This window comes from Antedon bifida, chromosome 5 (assembly GCF_963402885.1).
Source record: "Antedon bifida chromosome 5, ecAntBifi1.1, whole genome shotgun sequence".
Lineage (NCBI taxonomy): Eukaryota > Metazoa > Echinodermata > Crinoidea > Comatulida > Antedonidae > Antedon > Antedon bifida.
The window spans coordinates 20,173,943-20,195,199 of NC_136230.1; the positions used below are offsets into that span (position 1 = coordinate 20,173,943).

The 21,257-nt window shown below is 33.0% G+C and overlaps 1 protein-coding gene across 3 annotated transcripts in view; it reads left to right on the plus strand.

Annotated features, from left to right (window-relative positions):
* LOC144843748 (gephyrin-like) overlaps positions 1-16,693 on the plus strand; it is a 150,506-nt gene extending 133,813 nt beyond the window's left edge. For 2 of the 3 annotated variants that reach the window (XM_078700676.1, XM_078700678.1), the window contains 2 exons: positions 5,100-5,203; positions 15,150-16,693. In XM_078700676.1, coding sequence (XP_078556802.1) covers positions 5,100-5,203; positions 15,150-15,383 — 338 coding nt within the window. In that variant the 3' untranslated portion in view covers positions 15,384-16,693. The remainder of the gene's footprint in view (positions 1-5,099; positions 5,204-15,149) is intronic. The other variant, XM_078700677.1, reaches the window with a different exon arrangement.
* The last annotated feature ends 4,564 nt before the right edge of the window (positions 16,694-21,257 follow it).

Sequence of the window (21,257 nt, forward strand, 5' to 3'; positions counted from 1 at the left end):
AAGCTGCAATTTCTCACAAGCCCACTTTATACCCAAGGTTTCTCTTTCAAACTGGAAATATCTACTTTCAGTGTCATTTAATTTTCTACTTATGAAATAAACTGGTTTCCAATCTACCATGGCATTGCTCTAATACGGCACCCAACCCAAAAGGAGATGCGTCAGTCGTAATTCTTGTAGGAGCATCCCTTTTAAAATAAGCTACTACTTGAGCAGATACGATTTTAGATTGTAATTTGGAAAATGCCAGATCATTGTTTTTATTCCACACCCATTCCACTGTTTTACCAGTTAATTCCCATAATGGTGCAGCAGTACTAGAAAAACCAATTATGAATTTAGAACAAAACGACAACCCTGTCTTACACCACATCTCATATTGAATCTTTCAGATATCCAACCATTGTGGGTTACAAGGCATTGTGTATCTGTATATATAGTTTTTATCCAGTTAATAAATGACTGTCCAAAACCATATTTTTTCAGACATATAAACATTAAATTTCTATCTATAGAATCAAACGCCTTGGCAAAGTCTAGAAAAACTATTGCACCTGGCTGATTGTTATTTTCTGTATATGACAATACATCTTCTACTAACCTAATATTCTCTCCTCCAAATCTCCCTTTGACATAACCTTTCTGATCATATCCAATTATAGATCCAATTCCAATTCTATTGGAGAGAACATGAGCCATTACTTTATAATCTACATTCAGTAGTGTTATAGGCCTCCAGTTTTCTAGTTTTTCTCTTTGTCCGCCTTTAAACAATAGATTTATAATACCTAGTCTTTGTGAGCCGCCTAATCTTTTGCTAATATAGCAGTGATTCAAAGCGTCGCATAACATATCTTTAATATCAACCAAAAAATGTCTATAAAATTCAACACTCAAACCATCCGAACCTGGACTTTTGTTGAGTTTCATTTTTTCTATAGCATTTGTAAGTTCTTCTACTGATATTAATCCTTCAAATTTCACAGAGTTTTCATAAGAAAGTGTAGTTATTTTAGTGTTTCTTACATACTTATTTATCCTACCCTGTGGAATTGTTTTACATGCATACAACTTTTCATAAAAGCTTACTTGTTCTTTTAATATTTCATCTTCATTTGATGTGTATTTTCCATTATTTTTTAATAGTTTTGTAATATGTTTCCTTTTTGCGTTATTTTTTTCTAATCCTAGGAAAAATTTATTATTTTTTTCTCCTTTCTCAAACCATTCAATCCTAGATCGAATTTTGGCGCCTTGCGCTTCTATTAGATATATATTTTCCAAGTCGTTTGATTTGCTTTTTAATGTGCTTTCTATCTTTATGCCATATGTATTGTCTAATTTAAATGTAAGTTCTTTGATTTCTTGAATTAATTTCTCTTTTTTTTTATTTCCTTCTTTTTTCTTTATAACAGAATATTTAATAGTATATTCTTTTATTTTTACTTTCAAAAATTCCCATACTTGGATAGGGTTGAGGTTATATTCATTTTTTTTTTCTTTTTCAATAATTTTTTTAATGGTCGAGGAATATACTTCATCAGAAAATATACTATTATTTATTTTCCATATCCAGGCCCTTTTTTGTGTTGATTATCAAACAGCTTAAGTGATATCGCTTGATGGTCTGAAAGAATTGATGGCCGAATGTCTGTTGACATTATATCACCATTTCTGTATAGTGCACTTGAAATACTCCAAAAGTCTAACCTTCTGTAAGTATCTTTGCGTCGCCAGGTGAATTGCGTTTTATTGTGATTGAGTTGTCTCCAGATGTCTATTTTATGTTTAGCCATGCATTTTTTAAAGACCTGTGGGGAATTATCATATCTTGGTATACTATTCTTCTGGTCAACGTTTCTATCTAATATACAGTTCATGTCTCCTCCAATAATAATATATTCCTCATTTTTATTACACAATGTATTAATCTTTTTTTCTAGTTTTTTAAAAAACAATGCCCTTTCTTTATAATTATTAGGGGCATATGTATTTATTAAGTTGTATGTATTATTATTGTGTTATATACTAAGGATAATAATTCTACCCCCTTCGTCGATATATTTGCATTCTGTATCTTTTATATCGAAACCAGGCTTAAATAATATAGTTACACCTCTGCTAGTCGTTGTTCCTTCCTTCCTCGTTCCATACCTCTAACATTTAATGACATTAAATGCAGAGAATAATTTTTTTTATTTTTTTATCATTTTTGATATATTCTTTTTTAATTATTTTTTTTTTCTTATTTATGAGTTTGACTGGTTCTTGACTAATATATTAATACAGATATAAGTCAAAATACAGAAATTAGCATGAATATGATTTAACTTACAGAGTCTGATTGTTTGCCTTTCTTTTCAATGTTTTTTTCCCCACTTTCTGTTAGCTTCTTTCTTTTTCCGGCAGCATAGTTTTGCCTAGCTGTAGCGGCTTCACTGACTGTGGGTATTTCCGATTTCTCTGAAATAGCGTAGTCTGTTATTGGTCTCATTCCTTTGCTGTTAGTTTTATCTGTGACTTTACTTGCATCTACTTGACTTGTTTTCTTCTTTTCACGCTTTTTTTGCTTCTTTTTTTCTTGCTTGGAGATATCGAGTTCCTGACTTTCTGTGGGTAGGTCTTCTTCTTCTCCGATGGATTTTACTCTAATGATCGCTTCCTGCATAATTTGTTGTACTCTTTCATCTAATTCAATAGAGTCTGGTGTATTCTTTGGGTTGGCAGGTTTATTAAGCAGATCCTCAAGAACTTCTATGACGTCTTTTCTCGTTTCATTTTCATTTTCTTGTACATGACTGTCAAGTTCGATTTCCTCACTACATTCGGCTGAATGGATTTCTTCTTCGTCACTGACACTAGCAATTTGAGAGAATTGTGGTAAATGCTGTTTTGTTTCTGATGTTTGATGCTGTTTTTCTGCTGCATCGCTTGTGTTGTTTTTACAGTTCTAAGCCAGTTTTATTACAGATGTAGCATGATATTTTCTCTAGTAATTTTGGACACTCTTGAGCTTTATGACCCATAAGGTCACATTCAAAGCATCTAATTTCTACTTTCTGATCTTTATGAAAAAGCCTTGCGTTAAAGTTGTTGATTTTAGTAAATCTTGGTAAGCTTCCTTTAGAAGTATCTACAAATAATCTACTTTAATAAACTTAACACTATAAAATACTTAAAAAATATGTAGATAATATGACTCTAATTGACAATCATAGAATTGGTACACCAGGTAACATGCAAACAAATTTAAATGCCCTTGGGAGATGGTCATACGATAATAATATGAAAGTGAATGGGAGCAAATGTGCTGCTATGCTTATTAATTTTTCCAAATCCCCTCCTATTACTACTGTTCCGCAAATAGATAATAAGCAACTACAGATTGTACCTTGTATGAAAATCCTAGGTGTATTGAACAATAAAATATATATGCTTAAACTACTTAAGAAATTCCAACTTAATAAAGATGATAATTACCGTGTTTATGGGTTATATTAGACCTCTTTTGGAGTATGCTGTTCCTGTTTGGAATGCTGGCATAACGAACAAACAGATTGATCAATTGGAAGCAATACAAAGGAGGGTACTTAGAATAATTCTTGGTATAAATTATATAAGCTATGAAAATGCTCTCAGTGTATGTAATTTAGAAACCCTCGCTACTAGAAGAAAAAACCTACGGTTTGCTGAAGACCTCGAAAAGTCATAGCTACAGCCTAGAAATAAACCGTACAACTTAAGAAAGACCAACCCATATCAACAAATAAAATGTAAAATAGCCCTTTGCCATACCTAATTAACCTGTTGAATAATAAAGAATAATTAAATTTAGCCAACGTTGCCGTCATCAACCAATGTGAAATAATAAACAAATAATACAAGTAATAATAAGTTTTAATACAGATATTTTATTAGGCCATGATTCGTAACAATTTCTTTGATTTGTCAATGTTTTTATCATTTTCATATTATGTACTTTATCTAATTCCATTTTAATATAAGATGTTCTTTTTATTATGTGATAACTTTTTTATATGTGCAATATTTTGTAAAATTTTACACAATTTAGCCTTTGGCTACAATGTAAATTTTCGTTTTATTGAATAAAACCTTGAATAGAATAAAATAAAATTATATATTCTGACCAAATCAAGTCAAATGTTATTTTACTGTGACCAGTATATATTGAGATTCGAGAAAACAGAGTTCAAAAGTCAATTAAGCCATTTCTGGCCACATTGATAACATGTTTCATTAGAATAAATATAAACAAATAAATTTGGATCAATTTAAGACCAAATACATGTCTTTATGACCAGTAGTTATCGAGATAAAAGAAAGTCAGGTTCAAAGGTCAATGAAGCAATTTCTGGCCACATATTGATAAAATGTTTCATTAGAATGAATATAAACATATGTTCTGAACAATTTAGGACCAAATACATCTTACTATGACCAAAGGTTATCGAGATAGAAGAAGGTCAAAGGTCAAAAACAATATTTCCATTCACTTTTGGACAAAAAAGTTCATTAGATCAAATATAACTATATAGGTCCTGAACAATTTGCATTAAACCTTTTCTCTCTGAGATTATTAGCAATATAAGAAGACAAGGTCAAAATGCCAGAAATGGTAGTTGCAGCCATTTTTGGAGTGAATATAAATATATATGTTGTGGAATTATTTGACACTAAAATGAAACCTGTAACACCAGCCATTACGTAGATGAAGCTATTTGAATATTTTGGCTGCCATCTTGAAAAGGCCCATAAACGGGGTTACAGATTGGGCAACAATGTTTTTCTAGTTTATTTTGACCCACTAAAGATATTACAAGTTACCAACTTTCATCACAAATTGCACACAGAATACCTCTTTGAACCTGACTATTTTAGTTCTGAAAAGAACTGTTGAGTTTCTGGACGTTTCGATCAATATGCTTTGATCATCCTCAGGAGTGAGAATGCAGAAAGTCAGTTAATCCAAACCTCAACATTATTATGATTATGTTATATACATATTGTATTTTCTAAAAAGTTATTTTCCTATATCAACAGTTATTGATTATTACATTCTTGTTTTCTTTATTTTACAGGAAATCCTGTATCAGCCATAGTATGCTGTAACCTTTTTATTTTACCTACATTAAAAAAGATGTGTTGCCACTTAAAACCTTTTCCTAAGAGAATCAAGGTAAAGGTATGTAAATTAATTACTAGATGTTACATAATACATAACATATATCAGATATACAAATAATGACTCAGTTGTTTAATTTTGGACACATTCAATATAGTTTATATTTATTTAGTCTCATATACGAAAAGCGTTATACCAACACTTCTACTTGCAACATATGAACTGTATACAAAACAAAACATTCAAACTCATTCTCTGTCTAAATAACATATGAACAGCGTACCTTATAAACTGTGACAATCAACATACAGGCCATCTTTCAACCATAATAAAAACAAAATGTGTGTGTGTATTAATGTTTTTTCCGGTGGCGACTATTTCTCATTCTCACAGATTTCCTCATCTTTATCGTTTCAAATTAATTAATTAATTAAATTTCAGTATATTACCGGGCGGTTTAGAATTAATAGAATCGATTTAGTGCACATATTTTACCATTGGTCTTAATATGATTTTTGTATGAGACACACTTTGGTACATCTGAAAACCCAATTCTTAAGTGATTCTTGTGATGCATGTGGTATATTAGCCCTTGTTTAACAGTAGACTATCATACACATGACTCATACTATAGTATCCATTTTGTAGAGTAATTGCTTAAATGAACAATAGAGGGCGGCATAACTATTTACAGTATGATGTATACTATAGTGTTCAATACACTACAATTCTTCCCCTTTAGATTCAATGGTAATAACATTTTAAATAGCATTAAGCTTTAAGGTATATTGCTTGTTATAAGATTTATTTATTTATTTTTTTTTTTAAACTGTTCTGATAATAAAGTGTTTCAATCTCAAGTGTCCATTTATTGTAGTCTCATTATTTATATTGTTACCATGGTGATTATTGTTAACTGTATTGAGTTATGTCTAAAGGTCCATTATAAATCAAGTCTGTTAGGTAGTTTCCTGTTCCTCTGTGGGTATCTCCTTGGTGGTGGTTGTTGTGGAATCTCAACTAGTTGTTGTATTTCCGGTGGTGGTGTTGGTGTTGCTGAGATAGCTGGTTCTACAATCAACAGGATCTATATCTGGAGGTGTCTCTAGATCTAGTGTTAAGCCACTGCTTAGGATTTGATCAATGTGTCTTTTCCAAATCATGTCTGGTCCAACTTTGACTTCATATGACAACTTTCCAGTTTTCCTATGAATAATTCCAACTATCCACTTCTGACTCTTTGATCTATAGTCACGAACACACACTTTGTCTCCTTCTTTGAATTCTCTAAGCTTCTTTTCGCTAGTTGGTTTTCTCTGGCTTTCCTGGTTATTTTCAACTTTTTGACGCAAGTCAGGTATAATGCAATCTAGTCTGGTGCGTAGTTGTCTTCCAATAAACATCATTGCTGGAGATATTCCAGTTGTGTTGTGTTGGGCATTTCTATATGCTAATAGAAAGTTTGCAAGTTTTTGTTTTGAGTCGTTTCCTTCTTTTGCTGATTTGAGTGCTCCTTTAAATGATTGCACAAAACGTTCTGCTAACCCATTGGTTGCTGGGTGGTATGGTGCTGATTTGATGTGTCTAATACCATTATTCTTGAGAAACATTTCGAATTCTTCTGACACAAATTGCGGACCATTGTCCGATACCAACTGCTTTGGTAGTCCATACCTCGCAAATAAATCACGCAACAGAGTTATTGATTTGCTTGATGTCGCTGTGGTCGTAGGCAATACCTCAGGCCACTTGGATTGTGCATCCACAACTACCAGATACATTATGTTGTTTATTGGTCCCGCATAGTCGATGTGGATACGTTCTCACGGACTGCTCGGCCACTGCCATGGATGTAGGGGTGCTTTCTGAGGTTCGTGCAGTGTCTTTTGGCATTCACTACAGGTTTTTGCTAATTTCTCTATGTCAGCATCCACTCTCGGCCACCAAACATAGCTCCTTGCCAATGACTTCATTTTTACAATGCCCAAATGTCCTTCATGTAACTCATCAAGTACTCTTGCTCTGAATTTTGGTGGAACAATGATTCGCGTACCCCATAGCAAACATCCATCAAAAATTGACAGTTCATCACGTCGTCTATGGAATGGTTCAAACTCCGGATCACAGCTCTTAGGCCAACCCTTCATTGTGTAATCATATACCTTTGACATTGTTGGGTTGTGTGATGTCTCAATCTTGACCTGGGCACTTGTTACAGGAAGTGGTTGAAACTGCATAGTGTGAAACACCTCAACCGGATCATCAGCATTAGCTTCAGTATTTGCTAATGGTAGTCGTGAAAGTCCATCTACATTTTTGTGGTTTTCACCTTTCTTGTATTCAATCTCGTAATTGAATCCTGACAAGTAAATTGCCTGGCGAGTTAATCTTGCAGCTGCTGTGTCAGGAATAGCCCTCGACGTATTGAAGATGTACGTAAGTGGTTTATTGTCTGTAACTAAGGTGAACTTTCGACCAATCAAGTAACTGGTAAATTTCTTTACTCCCCATACTATGCCAAGAGCTTCCTTATCAGAGTTACCTCTTATGAGAGTAATTCTTCTCAGCTGCGCTCAAGGTCCTCGATGCATAGGCAATTGGTCGTTCGACTCCATCAATGTTGTGTGACAATATGGCTCATAAGCCATATGGAGAAGCATCTGTAGCTATACTTAACAGGCAATGTTGGGTCATAATGTGTTAACACATTATCTGCTGTCACAAGTTGTTTGGCTTTATTAAACACCATCTCGCAATCCTTTGTCCATGTCCATTTTTCCCTTTTCTCTAACAGTTTATTTAACGGATGAATTTCTGTAGCTAAGTCTTTCAGGAATCGATGGTAATAGTTGATCAATCCCAAGAATGATCTGAGTTCACTTATGGTTGTAGGTCTGGGAGCATTTCTAACAGCTTCAATTTTGTCCTCAGTTTTATGTAATCCATTTTCATCTATCACATGACCACAAAAAACCACCTTTTCTTTGAAGAATTCACACTTCTTGTCATTGAGGCACAGTCCTCTATCACTGAGAACTTTAATACTTTTTCTAGATTCCTTAAATGTTCTTCATGAGTAGTGCCAGTAATAATCATATCGTCAAGTAGACACTGGACTCCCGGAATACCATTCAGTATTTGTTCCATGGTCCGCTGCCATATGGCAGGAGCAGATGCAATGCCATATGCTAGTCGATTAAACTGGAATAGCCCTTTGTGTGTATTAATGGTCAGCATGTTTCTGGATTCTTCTTCCATCTCTAAATGTAAATATGCTTGTTCCAATTCTAGTTTGATAGTTTAAATATTATTTATCGTTCGTTTTATCTTCACTGATTTCCCGACGTCTACATTATTAACATACACCATGGCTAGAAGGTTGTTTTCTTCTTCATCAACAACATTCACTCGCTTACCCTTCTTAGTTTGGTGTGGTGTTTGTTTTGATTTACTCCGGCATGCAGCCTTGATATGTCCCTTCTTTTTACAGTTATGGCACTCAACTTCTTTGTACCGGCAGTCGTTTGCCTTATGACCACCCTTGTTGCAGCGATAACATAATTGCTGCTTATTATAGTGTTTCACGTTTATCTTGTTCACAGTACTCTTGTTTGGTTCTTCTTTAAACTGTTGTTGTAGCGCTTTCGCTAATGTAAGCTTTGCCTCAGCCAACAGTCTTTTTTGTATACTTCCTGACCTAATTCCGCAAACAAGACGATCCTGCAGGGCATCATTTAGCTGTGCTCCAAATTCACAGTGTTTGGTGAGGCGTCATAAATCCGCTAAACAGGCCTGGATTGTTTCACCTTCATGCTGCTCACGTTTGTGGAACCTGAATCTTTCAGCTATAACTAGAGGTTTAGGACTCAGATGCCTTTCCGAATCCACAAGTTCCGGAAATGTTTTGGTTGATGGTAAATTAGGTGCCACTAAGTCCTTCAGCTGAGTACCGTAGGTACACGCTTGTCGTCATCCACGCCGTTTGTCGTGAAATATGCCTCTAGCCTTTCCACATAGGAGGCCCAGTCCTCTGCCTCGCCGTCATACGGATCGAGTCTACCAATTATAGTACTCATCTTAGCAGATTGTAGAATATTCTATTGAATATTCTTACTCACAGATTAATCTTCTTATTGACGCGCTTTCCGTTATATTCTCGTCGCCAATTGTGGTATATTAACCCTAACCCAGTAGACTATCATACACATGACTCATACTACAGTATCCATTTTGTAGAGTAATTGCTTTAATGAACAATAGAGGGCGGCATAACTATTTACAGTATGATGTATACTATAGTGTTCAATCATAGTCAATAGATTTCTATTGACTATGGTTCAATACACTACAATGCACTTTCGGGTCACAGGTCACTAACCTATTTTTTCAGGCAATTTGAACAATATCTTTATTTTATGGCACAGTATTTGATGAAATATATAAATTCTTTTTTAATTAGGCTCAATCTAAAGCTGATGAATCATACTACACATTGATTATCATTAAAAGTCATTTTAGTCATTGTTTTACAAAATTATGGAAATAGACGAAATTACGAGACCCATCTTTTAAAACCAATTATTAACACGATGACGTTATCATCTTCGTCTTAAATGTACGTTTTATGGTAAATTATGATAAAAAGTGAGAAACAATGCACTAAGTAGCTCGCGGCGAATGACCTTTCGTGGACGGTCTTTAGGCCTAGCCTAGATAGGCTTAGTTTTGTAGGCCTAGCTGGTAAACATCAGTAACGTACGAACATGGTATGCTAGCTATATACCTAGCCTGACGTTGTATAGTTGCTGCATTAATTGTCTTTCTTTTTTTATTTTTGCCAGACTCCGTTGATACAAATTGAGGAAAACCCAGTATTTTCGCTGAAAGGTTAGGAGTCTTCCATTTGTTTTGGCCTCACGATCGATCGAAAAGTGGGTTGAATTACAGAAGAAAAACAAAAATATCAATCCGCGCACAATGTATTTTGGGATTTATAGCGGGCCGCTATAATTATTAAAATCGACTTATTTTTCACATTTGTAACCATTTAAAGATGAAAAAAGTTATCGCAATAGGACCATATAGTATTATTTTTACATTAAATACGGTTTGTGATCTTAAATTAGATCTAAAAAACGTAGGGAAGGTGTCTTTAAAATCTAAATAAAAGCATGATGAATGCTGCAACAATTGTTTTCTTTTCTAAATATTGATGTGCAAAGCTTTTTTAATTCAATTTGTAGGGTAAGAGTGTATTTTCAAAGTTCAGAATTGTGAAAACACTTTGAAAAAGATTTAAAAAGTTTAGAAGATTTGAATACGCTTGGACCTATACCAAAGTTATGTCTGCTGTCAGTTGTAAGGATAATTATGAATTTAAATACCAGCGCAAGTTCAGTAAATAGATACTGGACAACTTAATTAAAATCAAAAGAAGCTTTAAGAACAGTAGTCTATAAATATCGACCTTTAGGTGGTTAAGTCAAAAAATAGATTTTCTTTAAAATTTGCACAATGAAAGAGGTTTGGTTGAAACATGCACAGATAAAATTATTTTTGATATCTGTATTTTGTTGCCATAGTAACAACCATTTTTTAAAATTACAGCATTTTCTTGTAAATTATCCAATTTTATCTAGTTTGGAGCTTCACAACGTCTATGGTAAAACTTGAGTTGCGTTGTTCTTGATTATATATATTCTATGGACCTTGTGTGAATGGATAAAAGGCAAAAAACTGTGGGGGATTTCAGGATATTTTATTTGTAAAGTAATGGCATAAAAATTGAACTGAATTCAAATTGAATCAAATATTAAAACCTAAATGTAGAGCAAACATTACTCTATACATTGACATAAAGAATTAAATATTTGAAAAAGAAAAACTGTACTTATGGCTATTTTCTATCAAACCATACCCAAAATTGTTTAATAATCTAGAACTTGATGTTTTGTTAACTTATGTACGTACATATTCATAGCTATAAACATGTGCATAACGATGCTTAAATGAATCAGAGTATAGGCATATCATATATTATATATGAGATATTAGTCATATCTTAAAAATAATATTTACATGTTTTAGATATGGACAAAATAATTTTTTACATTTTTTTGTTGATTATGCCATTTTAATATCATATAATAGTTATCCACATTGACCAAAACTTGGATCGAAAAAAAAATTATTTACCTGAAAAAACTGTAATTTAAAGCAAAAAAATAGTCAAATTGGCTACCAGCCAATGGATTTTTGGTTGAATTTTCATTCATTTATTTTGTCATTTTAGTGAAAACATAATTTTTTCTTCGTTTTTTTTCTACGCAATTGATTAACTTGATAAAAAAAACTACAAATAACCTATTTAAAGCCTGATGTAATTAATCTTCATTTTCATTTTTTTTTGGAGGGGGGCAGCAAAACATCTTTAAAAAAACATAACTTTATGTCCTTATGTGACATCATTAATTACCTAATTACAATCAACTTACATCAAAATAAAGAGACATTGCTTTATACATTGATACCAAAAATTATGAGCAAGGAAAACTGCACTTACAGATATTTGTGTTCCCTACTCCAAAACTGATTGGTATAATTAGAAATGCGTTAAAATCCCACCTTAGGGATGAGAACATTTAATGTTAACATCGATTTTTGTGTTCACTGGATATAGGTAGGCATACATAAAGATACCAAAAAATGTACGTAGTGTAAACCTCTCATATCACATGTACTGTTTTTCCCTTCACTACAATGCTCAAACTTGTGGCCATGTCAAGAACTTAATCGTGCAAGATGTTGAGGTGTCTCCTGATTTTTGTTAATCTTCCCCTGGCCAACAGAATAGACCACTTTCATTAGTCTAGTGTGCAAGCTATCAAACAACTTGATAGCCTTGGTCTGACGTGTCCTTTCTTTGAAGTTGTCTTTTCTATAAATATATTGGGTTGGATGGAACAACTCAGTCACCATGTACTTTATCGGAGTGAAAATCTAAATTTTTTGTACAAATCGCATTCTGCTCACCATCCTTAGTATATTCACCAAATTTGAGTCTGTTCCGACTTAAAATAACGCTACACGAGCAGGTTAAAAATGACAAAATGCGCACATTAATTGCATAAAAGTGCTGAAAAGGGTGAAAAATAAGGCATTTTTAAAATGAAAATAATTCTTCAGAATGCAAGATGACCCCCAATTTTTTTAACTTATTCTGGAAGCCATTGAGTTGTAGATATGAATTCATGTACACATTTCACGTACAAAATGTTGTGACGTCATCAAATGGCCACTTAAATTTAAAAATTAGGTTTTTTTCTCTTTCGTCATAGATTATCACATTCAACAGAGCGCATCTCGGTTATTTTGTGCCCGATTTTTGCTAACATTTTAGTATATGATTGCTCAATTAATTATCTTTCTTATGAGTTTTCAACATCGTCATTTTGATGACGTCATCATGCCTAAAAACTTGAATAACATAGGTCGTGTAATTTCACCTGCAACATATATTTGGAAATCTCACAGCGCTTCAGAATAAAAGGTGACCTTGATAATTACAATTGATTCTGAAAGCTGATGAAATGTAGATATGAATTCATATAAAAATTAAGCCTATCGGATGTTGTGACGTTATGATATGGCCAGTTGAAATTAAAAAGTAGTTTTTTTATTTCTTTAGTCAAAGTTATACAAATTTCAAAGAGCGCGCAACACGCTTCTACGTGCCAAATGCTCTTCTAAGTCTTATATTTTTTTGTTCAACTCATTATCTTCCGAAATTGTCATCTTCAAGTTTTTTTATAACGTCATCCTACCCAAAAATTACAACATGATGTTGGTCCCGTAATTTCACCTATGCGGCACTGTATATAGATATGCAGTATAATATACTGTATACTACTGTACTATTGATTGAGCTCCCTTCCCTTATGAAGATATCTAAAAATATGATGACGCCCTCATTGTCGTTCTCCTTTAAAAAATGTTATGTTAACGTACATGCATGCTTAAAAAAATGTAATTTCATTAAAATTATAAAAATGATCACCTATAATTCGTCAAAGTGACGAATTCAATTCTAGTTTAAAAAATTATGATTTAGCTTATAAAAAACAGTAAATCAAATACAAACCCATTGAACTTCAATGGGCTTCCAGTTTACTACTGTTTTTTTAAATTATGATTTTATTAGGTTAAATAATTTTTCGTTTCAATCAATCATCAACATTTTTATTCCATAATAAAAATGTCGATGATTGATTGTTTCCATCAATTTTTTTGTCAAAGTGAATAACTATTGTAACATTAAAATGGCTTATTCAATAATAAAAAAAAAGTGTGGGGGGTCATTTAAGCCTCTGACCTTTAACATTGTAAATGGTTAAAAAGAAAATTATGGAAAAAGTTTCAAATGGCAGCCATTTTGAATTTATGGAAAATAAGTAATTACTAATAAACAACCCAGGGTAGATTTTAGATACTAATATCTATATAGGCCTATATTTTAGTATGTTTTAACAACAACTAAATATTTTGGGCTGAAAAAGCTATACCACCTATTTCTATATTACAAATAACATGAGAAAATGTAAATTTCAACCATTTATCTAGAAACACTACACAGAAGTTACATGATTCCCCACGATAATTTTAATGGAAACAGCACTGGAGAAAGCTTTCAGCCAACCATGCCTGCACCATGGTTGCTTTTGAAGCCTTACCATCGGAGCAAAACATACCAAAATTCCCATGTATGAAATTCCTGAAAACATCCCTAAGAAGAATAATGGGATCTCCTAAATTCAATAATTGATTTACGTAAATTTTTGTTTTACATTAGAGCAAGATTGGTACAAAAAGATTTCACAAAAGCAATTCACAAATTCTTTTTCGTTTTTCATAGGTGCCATATCTAATTAAGGGCAAAATTCACATGCCAAAATTACAATTTGGGTGGAAAATCACACACCTGTAAAAAATATTTAAGTTTTGTTATATTTACCCAAAGTGTGATTAATTACCAAAGTGTTTTGGCATTTGGCCAAATAAATTGATATTTGTAGTCAACCGCTCTTAAACATATCCAACTTACTAAAGAGGAGGCCCGACAATCCCATTTGGGTAAACCTGAATGTTCCATAGATGGCGCTATACCAACTACAAGATTTCATGGTAACAATTCCAAGTCACATAAACTCACTCATGATTAAGCTGCGTCTATGAACCAGCAAAAGCTAGAGTAAAAACGTAAGTTTTACGGTTCTAATCCCTTTGGATCATCCAAAAGAAAAAATTATTTGAATACTATACAAAGATCCAGATGAATCTTTTTACTAATCAATTGGGAAAAAATCACACTTTGTATTTAATTTTAGTTTTTGAATATGATTATAGCGAAGTTACGACTGTTGTCAGCTGTAATAATAATTTAAAATAATGCATCACTAAATTTAGATACCAGTGCATGTTCACTATAAATAAGTGCATCTAACTAGAAAACTGGTCTATTGCAATAACTCTGAAATTTGCAATCGAGTGACCAGCTGAATTAAAATGTTTGGCTTCAGGTTGATCAAGCTTTAATGTTTTGATAGCTGATCTGTGAAACGGACCAACCATAAGGAAGGATAGAACGTCATTTGGAATAAATGCCCCCCCCCCCCACACACCTTCTCTCGAATAAACTCCCCGTTAATATAAATTATATGTATGTTTAGATAGTTATTTCTGAAAAGAAACATATATGAACTGTATTTAACATAATTATATATATATGCCTAATATTATTTCTGTAATACACACTACGGTATGTATAAAGGTTAAAAAATAGAGATGTGTAAAAAGCAGAAAATAAGGGTAGAAAACGGAAATTTAACATGATATGAAATCTAAATATACAAATACTGTAATACATTTATAAAAAAATTGAATGAATAAATATGGTCAAAAGAATTTGGTAAATGTAAAATAAAGTTGTTTTTCTTTAAAATCATTTCAGATTGAAAAGGATATGAAACTAGACCCTCGACCAGAATTCCATAGGGTAAATTTAGTATGGAAGGATGAAGACTCAGTACCTACAGCCATCAGCACTGGAAATCAAATGAGTTCTCGTTTACTGAGCATGTTATCGGCTCATGCATTGCTTCAACTTCCTCAAAAAACCAATGATAAATCTACAATAAAGGCTGGAGATTTATTAGATGCTTTTATCATTAGTAGAATAACGTAAAACCTAAAAAAAATAGCCCATCTAGAAAAGTAATCTAATAAAGATATTCAAGATAGTACTATTACTAAACTACTGTTAAAGAATGTAGGTTTATGTTAATATAAATGTCAGATGTAAACTGATGATATGTTTATCATAATGTCAAGTCCCTTTTCCTTCACTATTCTTTCTGCCGTTTTTATTTGTGATGTTACTCTAAAACTTGTGAAAAGACCATTTCGTAACTTGGTCAACCTTCAATTCAATTAAAAATTCTTTAATCATCCCACATGGGGCAATTCAAATAAAAAGGTCTGGATTAAAATGATCTTACAAAATATACAAAATATCACAATACACAGTACAATATAACAAGATTCAAAGTTCAAGAATTTAAGAGTCGGATGGCCACTGGCAAAAACAAACTTCTTTTCTGGTTTGTTCTACATGCCGGGCATCAAAAGCGACGCCCATGAGGCATGAGCTCGAAATCACTGAACAAGGCATGGTTAATATTTTTTAGAATAGCTCTACTTTTTTCTAGAGTTTGCATGTCACAGAAAGAAGATAAGCTACAAAGTTGACAACCTATTAATTTAGAACTTAAGTTAACAATTCTTTGTAGTGCGTTTCGCTCTTTGACCCTAAGACTAAAAAACCAGCATATAAAGGAATTTTAAAAAACCCTAAGAATTACTTTATCGACATTAAAATGGTTCAGCTTCCTTAACAGAAGGAAGTCTCTGGTGTCCTTTCTTTACTATTGCCTCTGTATTTAATTCCCAGACGAGATTGTCCTCAAAGTACCTAGGTATTTAAAGGAATGGACCTGAAATTCTATGATTGTTCAAAAGCTAAAAGGCATTTTTATTGAAAATTAAAAACTAGAGGGTGAGCTCGCTTTGCTCGCTCCCCCTCTAGGAAGTGTAGAGGATGGTTCTCGGAATGATAATGTTCTCCTTGTACATTTTCTGTCGGTTACCATTATTGAAAATGCTTGACATTCGTAAAACTAAACTACTTTGTTTCACAGTGTTTTAGATGATTAATAACATTTTAAAGTATAGTTTTTATTGTTTGGTAGGGCCCTTTGGGGAGGCGGAGTTCATTTGAGGGAGGTGCTTATTCCAGGGATATATGTTACATTTTTTAGTTTTAATAATATGGTAACATTTATAATCAAATGAAATCCTCTAATAGATATGAAAAGTGGTAAAAAAAAAATAACAAATGCTTGAAAATTGTAGATAACAGTGCGATGAATTCTACTACAAATAGTATAATTGTGTTATTATAAATGTGGATGGACGTTTATTAGATAGTTGGGTTGAGGGGGGTGGGGATTATTATTCAAAGTGATGTTTTATTGGAGAGGCGTTTATTCAAATAAATACCATCCCAATAATTATTAATACATTATTTAATTTAAACATCTTTTGAAACTAACTGCCGTGACAGAGTGGGCCCAAGAAAGAAGACATTACGGCTTGCAACATGAGCAGACATCCCGGTCCTAACAGGACACAGGAAGATAGCCTACAGTTATTCCTTCCAGCTTACTCAATAAAACTCAGCTATCGGGATTTCACTCGATTTTAAACAAAATGTCTTATCATCAAATCTCCCTATGTAATTTTATAATACTATTCCCCACAATATATTCAGATTCTTTATGGCGTATATTTAATTTGATCTTTATTAATTTGCAGTATAATTTCTATTTTTTAACTACTGTACCTTCACACACGCGCGGTATGTTTTAAAATAAACAAAAAACTGAAATGGCTATGACTAATGGCCAACTTAAGCGCCAGTCCTGCTATCTGATTTTTTTTTCCGTCTTCCAAAGGGACACTGTATTGATTGATGGAAAGTGCCTGTTTCCAGTCACCTTTAGGGTCAAATCTATTATTTTAACTGCTCCCTTGTGTATAAAAGAGAGAAAATAGTTGAAACCAGGTTGTTGCAAGGTGAACTTATTGTAAACCCGGAAATTACTTTGACCGCGAAGAATTGAAATTGAGTTGAAAATCTACTGTTGAAATCATAAATTTTGTTAAAAAACTCTTTATTATATCTTCCTAAGATAGAAATATGGAACAATAGCGTCGAACTGAACACTAATGTTATCAAATCTACGTTTCGCGGTACATTTGAGATAGATAAGGTAGGTATCCAAGGCGGAGATTTGTACCGAAGGTTTTGCATTGTGCTCGCCTGTGTCAGAATTAACCATAATTTATATATAGATGTATTCATCATATCAAGGGTCAACTTTTATTTAAGTAAAAATGCCGTTCTTTAGAGAGGCCTATGGTCTCCATTTATCGGTGAGCATACAAGAAAAGACAATTATATTTTTACAAGAAAGTTTCAGAAAATGCTAATGACGGCTGACTACAGACATATTTTATGCGTGAGGTGCTCCTACAATATACATCAAGAAAATAGCTAAACTATCAATCTTGCATCAAGGGAAGTAAATTGTAAGGGAAGCTTTAGCCAAGAATATTTGGGGGTGCTCCGGAGGGAGGTGTCTGACATGAGGATTTCACGATGATGCCTGGCAAGGTTTTTAATCAGCTTCGGTAATGGCCTCTCAAATGGAGCCATTTTTTTTGGTTGATTGTACTTTATTATACAGTAATTATATATCATTTTATTACATTACATTTCAAATTTATATCTTTCCGTATTTGTTTCAGTTAAAACTGGGAAACAAATATTAACGTTTCCAGTCAAAGGAGGGGTTCTACAATACTGTATTTGTTTTAAATATAATGTACTATATGAAACATTAAGTATAATCTAAGTGAGTGGTGGGAAACTCTATCATGACTCACTTGTGCTTTTGTGGTTTTTAAAGAATTTTGAAACAAAGAATGTACACACAGTTATAAGTGAGGCCTACATAAATCATATTGTGATGACATTACTAAAACGAATAATTTGTTTGTTGTGTTATGTAGCTCAGGATTCAACAAAGTACTTTATAAATTGATGGTACATTTCAATTCATTTATACGATATTATTGTCATTTATTTATTTGCCTACAAATCATAATGTAAAATAAACAGAGGAAAATTGGTCAGTGGCTGCTAAACTAAATTACTATTATTTCTTCTTTCATCAAAATGTCTTGACGTCATCATAATATGATGACGTCCAGTTGAATTAGAAAAGTTGTATTTTCATATTTTGCGTCATAGTTCATGATTAAAAGAGCGCGCATCCATATCCTACGTATCTAAATTTCTTCAACACGTTAATATGTTGTTGCTCAGATAATTCCTTTCCAAAATTGCTATCTAGTTGTTTCAGTTTGATGAAGTCATCATGTTAAAAATTGAAATAAAAGGCCGGTCCCGTTATTTTCACCTATTCTGCACTGTATGTAGTATGTATACTGTATATACTTAGACACATTAGAGGGCACACTAATAATTTCTTCACGTCACAATAGCATAATTGTTTTTCTGTGCGCAATATTCTAACGTATGACGTGCATGTTGCGTTTGCGCGGCGGATAACCTAACTCGTCCATAATGACGAGTTCAAATCTAGTTCATACATTTGTACCGTTCTTACTATAAATTCATACATTTTCATGTGTGAATATATAGTTAATATTTGTTATTTCAGCCTATTTTGTTAAAAATAAGTAGGCATATTCGAATCAACATTTTTCAGGTAAATATTTTTTTTCTCGATCCAATTTTTCATCAAAGTGAATATTTTGTATATGAAATTATATATATAAAAAAACATCATATAAACAAAACATCCGGGATCTCAGCAAAATCCCGATATTTTCGACCAAAATTTGGTCGAAAATACCGGGATCCCGATCTTTTGGGAATCCTGATTACCCATCCCGTATCGGGATTTTCATCGGGATTCACGAAAAATCGAGATTTTTGGTTGGGAGTTTAGGTCGAAAATATCGGGATCTCGGACGACGTCCCGATCTTTTGAGAATCCTGATTACCCATCCCGTATCAGGATTTTCATCTGGATTCTTTTGGTCTGGAATTTTGGTCGAAAATATCTTGGTCCTGAAAATTGACTTTTAATAACACTACCGATTCTAAAGGCACACGAAACCAAAGCCATAACAATTTAGTTGTCCCCACCTGGAACATTTGTCAAGGCAAAAAAACCTTTACTTATCGTTCATCTAAAAGCTGGAATGAACTTCCAAATGAATTAAAAATTAACTTTAAAGATTTTTCAATAACTTCATTCCAAAATACAATTAGTACTCAACATTTTTAACTGAATTTTTTGTTTTCTAAAATTGATTGTTATTTTTAATGTATATTTCAATTACTCTTTGTCTTTATTTTATTATGTTTGTTATATTTTCAATTACTGTACCACTTTGGAAATCAGTGCACTAGTACTGAAAGTGCTTGCAGAATAAAGAAAGAATAAATAAATAAATAAATAAATAAATATTAGACATCTATGAGTAACAAAGTTGTGTATTATCTATCAACTGTCTACTTATAATAGATAGAAAAAAAAAATGTATAATATTAACTACTGACCAATACAATTCCATAATGTTCATTTTGCTATAACAAGTCCCAAATATGTGAAAACTTGTATTACTTTATGAATAATCAAATATTATTCTAGCATGTGTAGTCATCAAGTGTTTCAATCGCAATATCTTGTGGAGTTCATGTTATTTACAATTACTGTACAACCAGCAATGTTCTTTCCATTCAAAACACTTTCTACAGTAGGTTATGCCACTCTGGGAATGTAGTTCCATACCACTTGTCCATAGCAAGTTGCCTAACTCCCACACACTCATTCCATGTGGGTAGGAGGGATGTGTAATAGGGCTAGGCCTATATTCCCTATACTTCGTCAACAACGATACATCCATCAGTGGTAGGTATTTGTCCATGTCCATAATGACAATCGTAACATATTCAAACTGTAACTCATCCATTATCTTTGTAATGCAATCCAAAGGTACCACATACTCATTTGGTTTCCTACACATAGTATCGTTTACCCGCTGCAGCTACACTTCGTCACAAAGTCCTCTTAATGTTCAATTAAAGTACAAGTATAATGTAGTTAGCATAGTGCAATACTCTGTTCAAATGTTCAATTATCTGATTTTCAAGTAACTTCTTCTTCTTTTTTTTTTTTTTTTTTTTTTTAAACAAAAGTGTCGATAATACAGTTTATAATGTTCATCGCTATTTACAGGTTCCTACATATTTACAATCGTTAGTTTCCGTTCATCATCACTAGGTTTGTTCTATTAGATAACATATGTGGTGGGTACCACCGTTGGTTTGGATGAAATTCAGTAAATGTTGGGTAGTTGTTCTGGTTCTGTAGGTGAGTATTATTTGGCTGATAATTTCTTCCTGGTGGAAATTGTCTGTCGTTCAAAATAGGATAATTTGAATAATAATTACCATAACAATTAAAAGGAAGAATTCCTTGCATCATCTGACGTTGGTGAAATGGTTGAGTCGTGTCAGTCAATATTGACATGCAATGTGGTGCAGGTATGCCCATTTGGTCATAGGTAAATGTACTAGGAGGATGCCGTTGACGTGCCGGGCGTCCTGTATTACATTCTACATTGTTTGGTGGGTCTAGAGGGATGCTTGCATGACTCAACTGGTCATCCTCAGATGGTGATGTTTGTAATTCACTATTTTCCCTCTGGTAACTGTCACTTATTTGTGGTACTTCAGGAATAATCACTTCTTCAAGAGGAAGCTGTATCTGGTCACCAATGTGAGTCTGTGGTTCCGGAACTAAAGATATTTCAGTCGGTGTTTGGTGAATTGGTCTGAACATTTCATCTTCATCCTCAGAGTCTGATGAGTTATTGATTTCCTCTGCAACTTTGTTCTGGT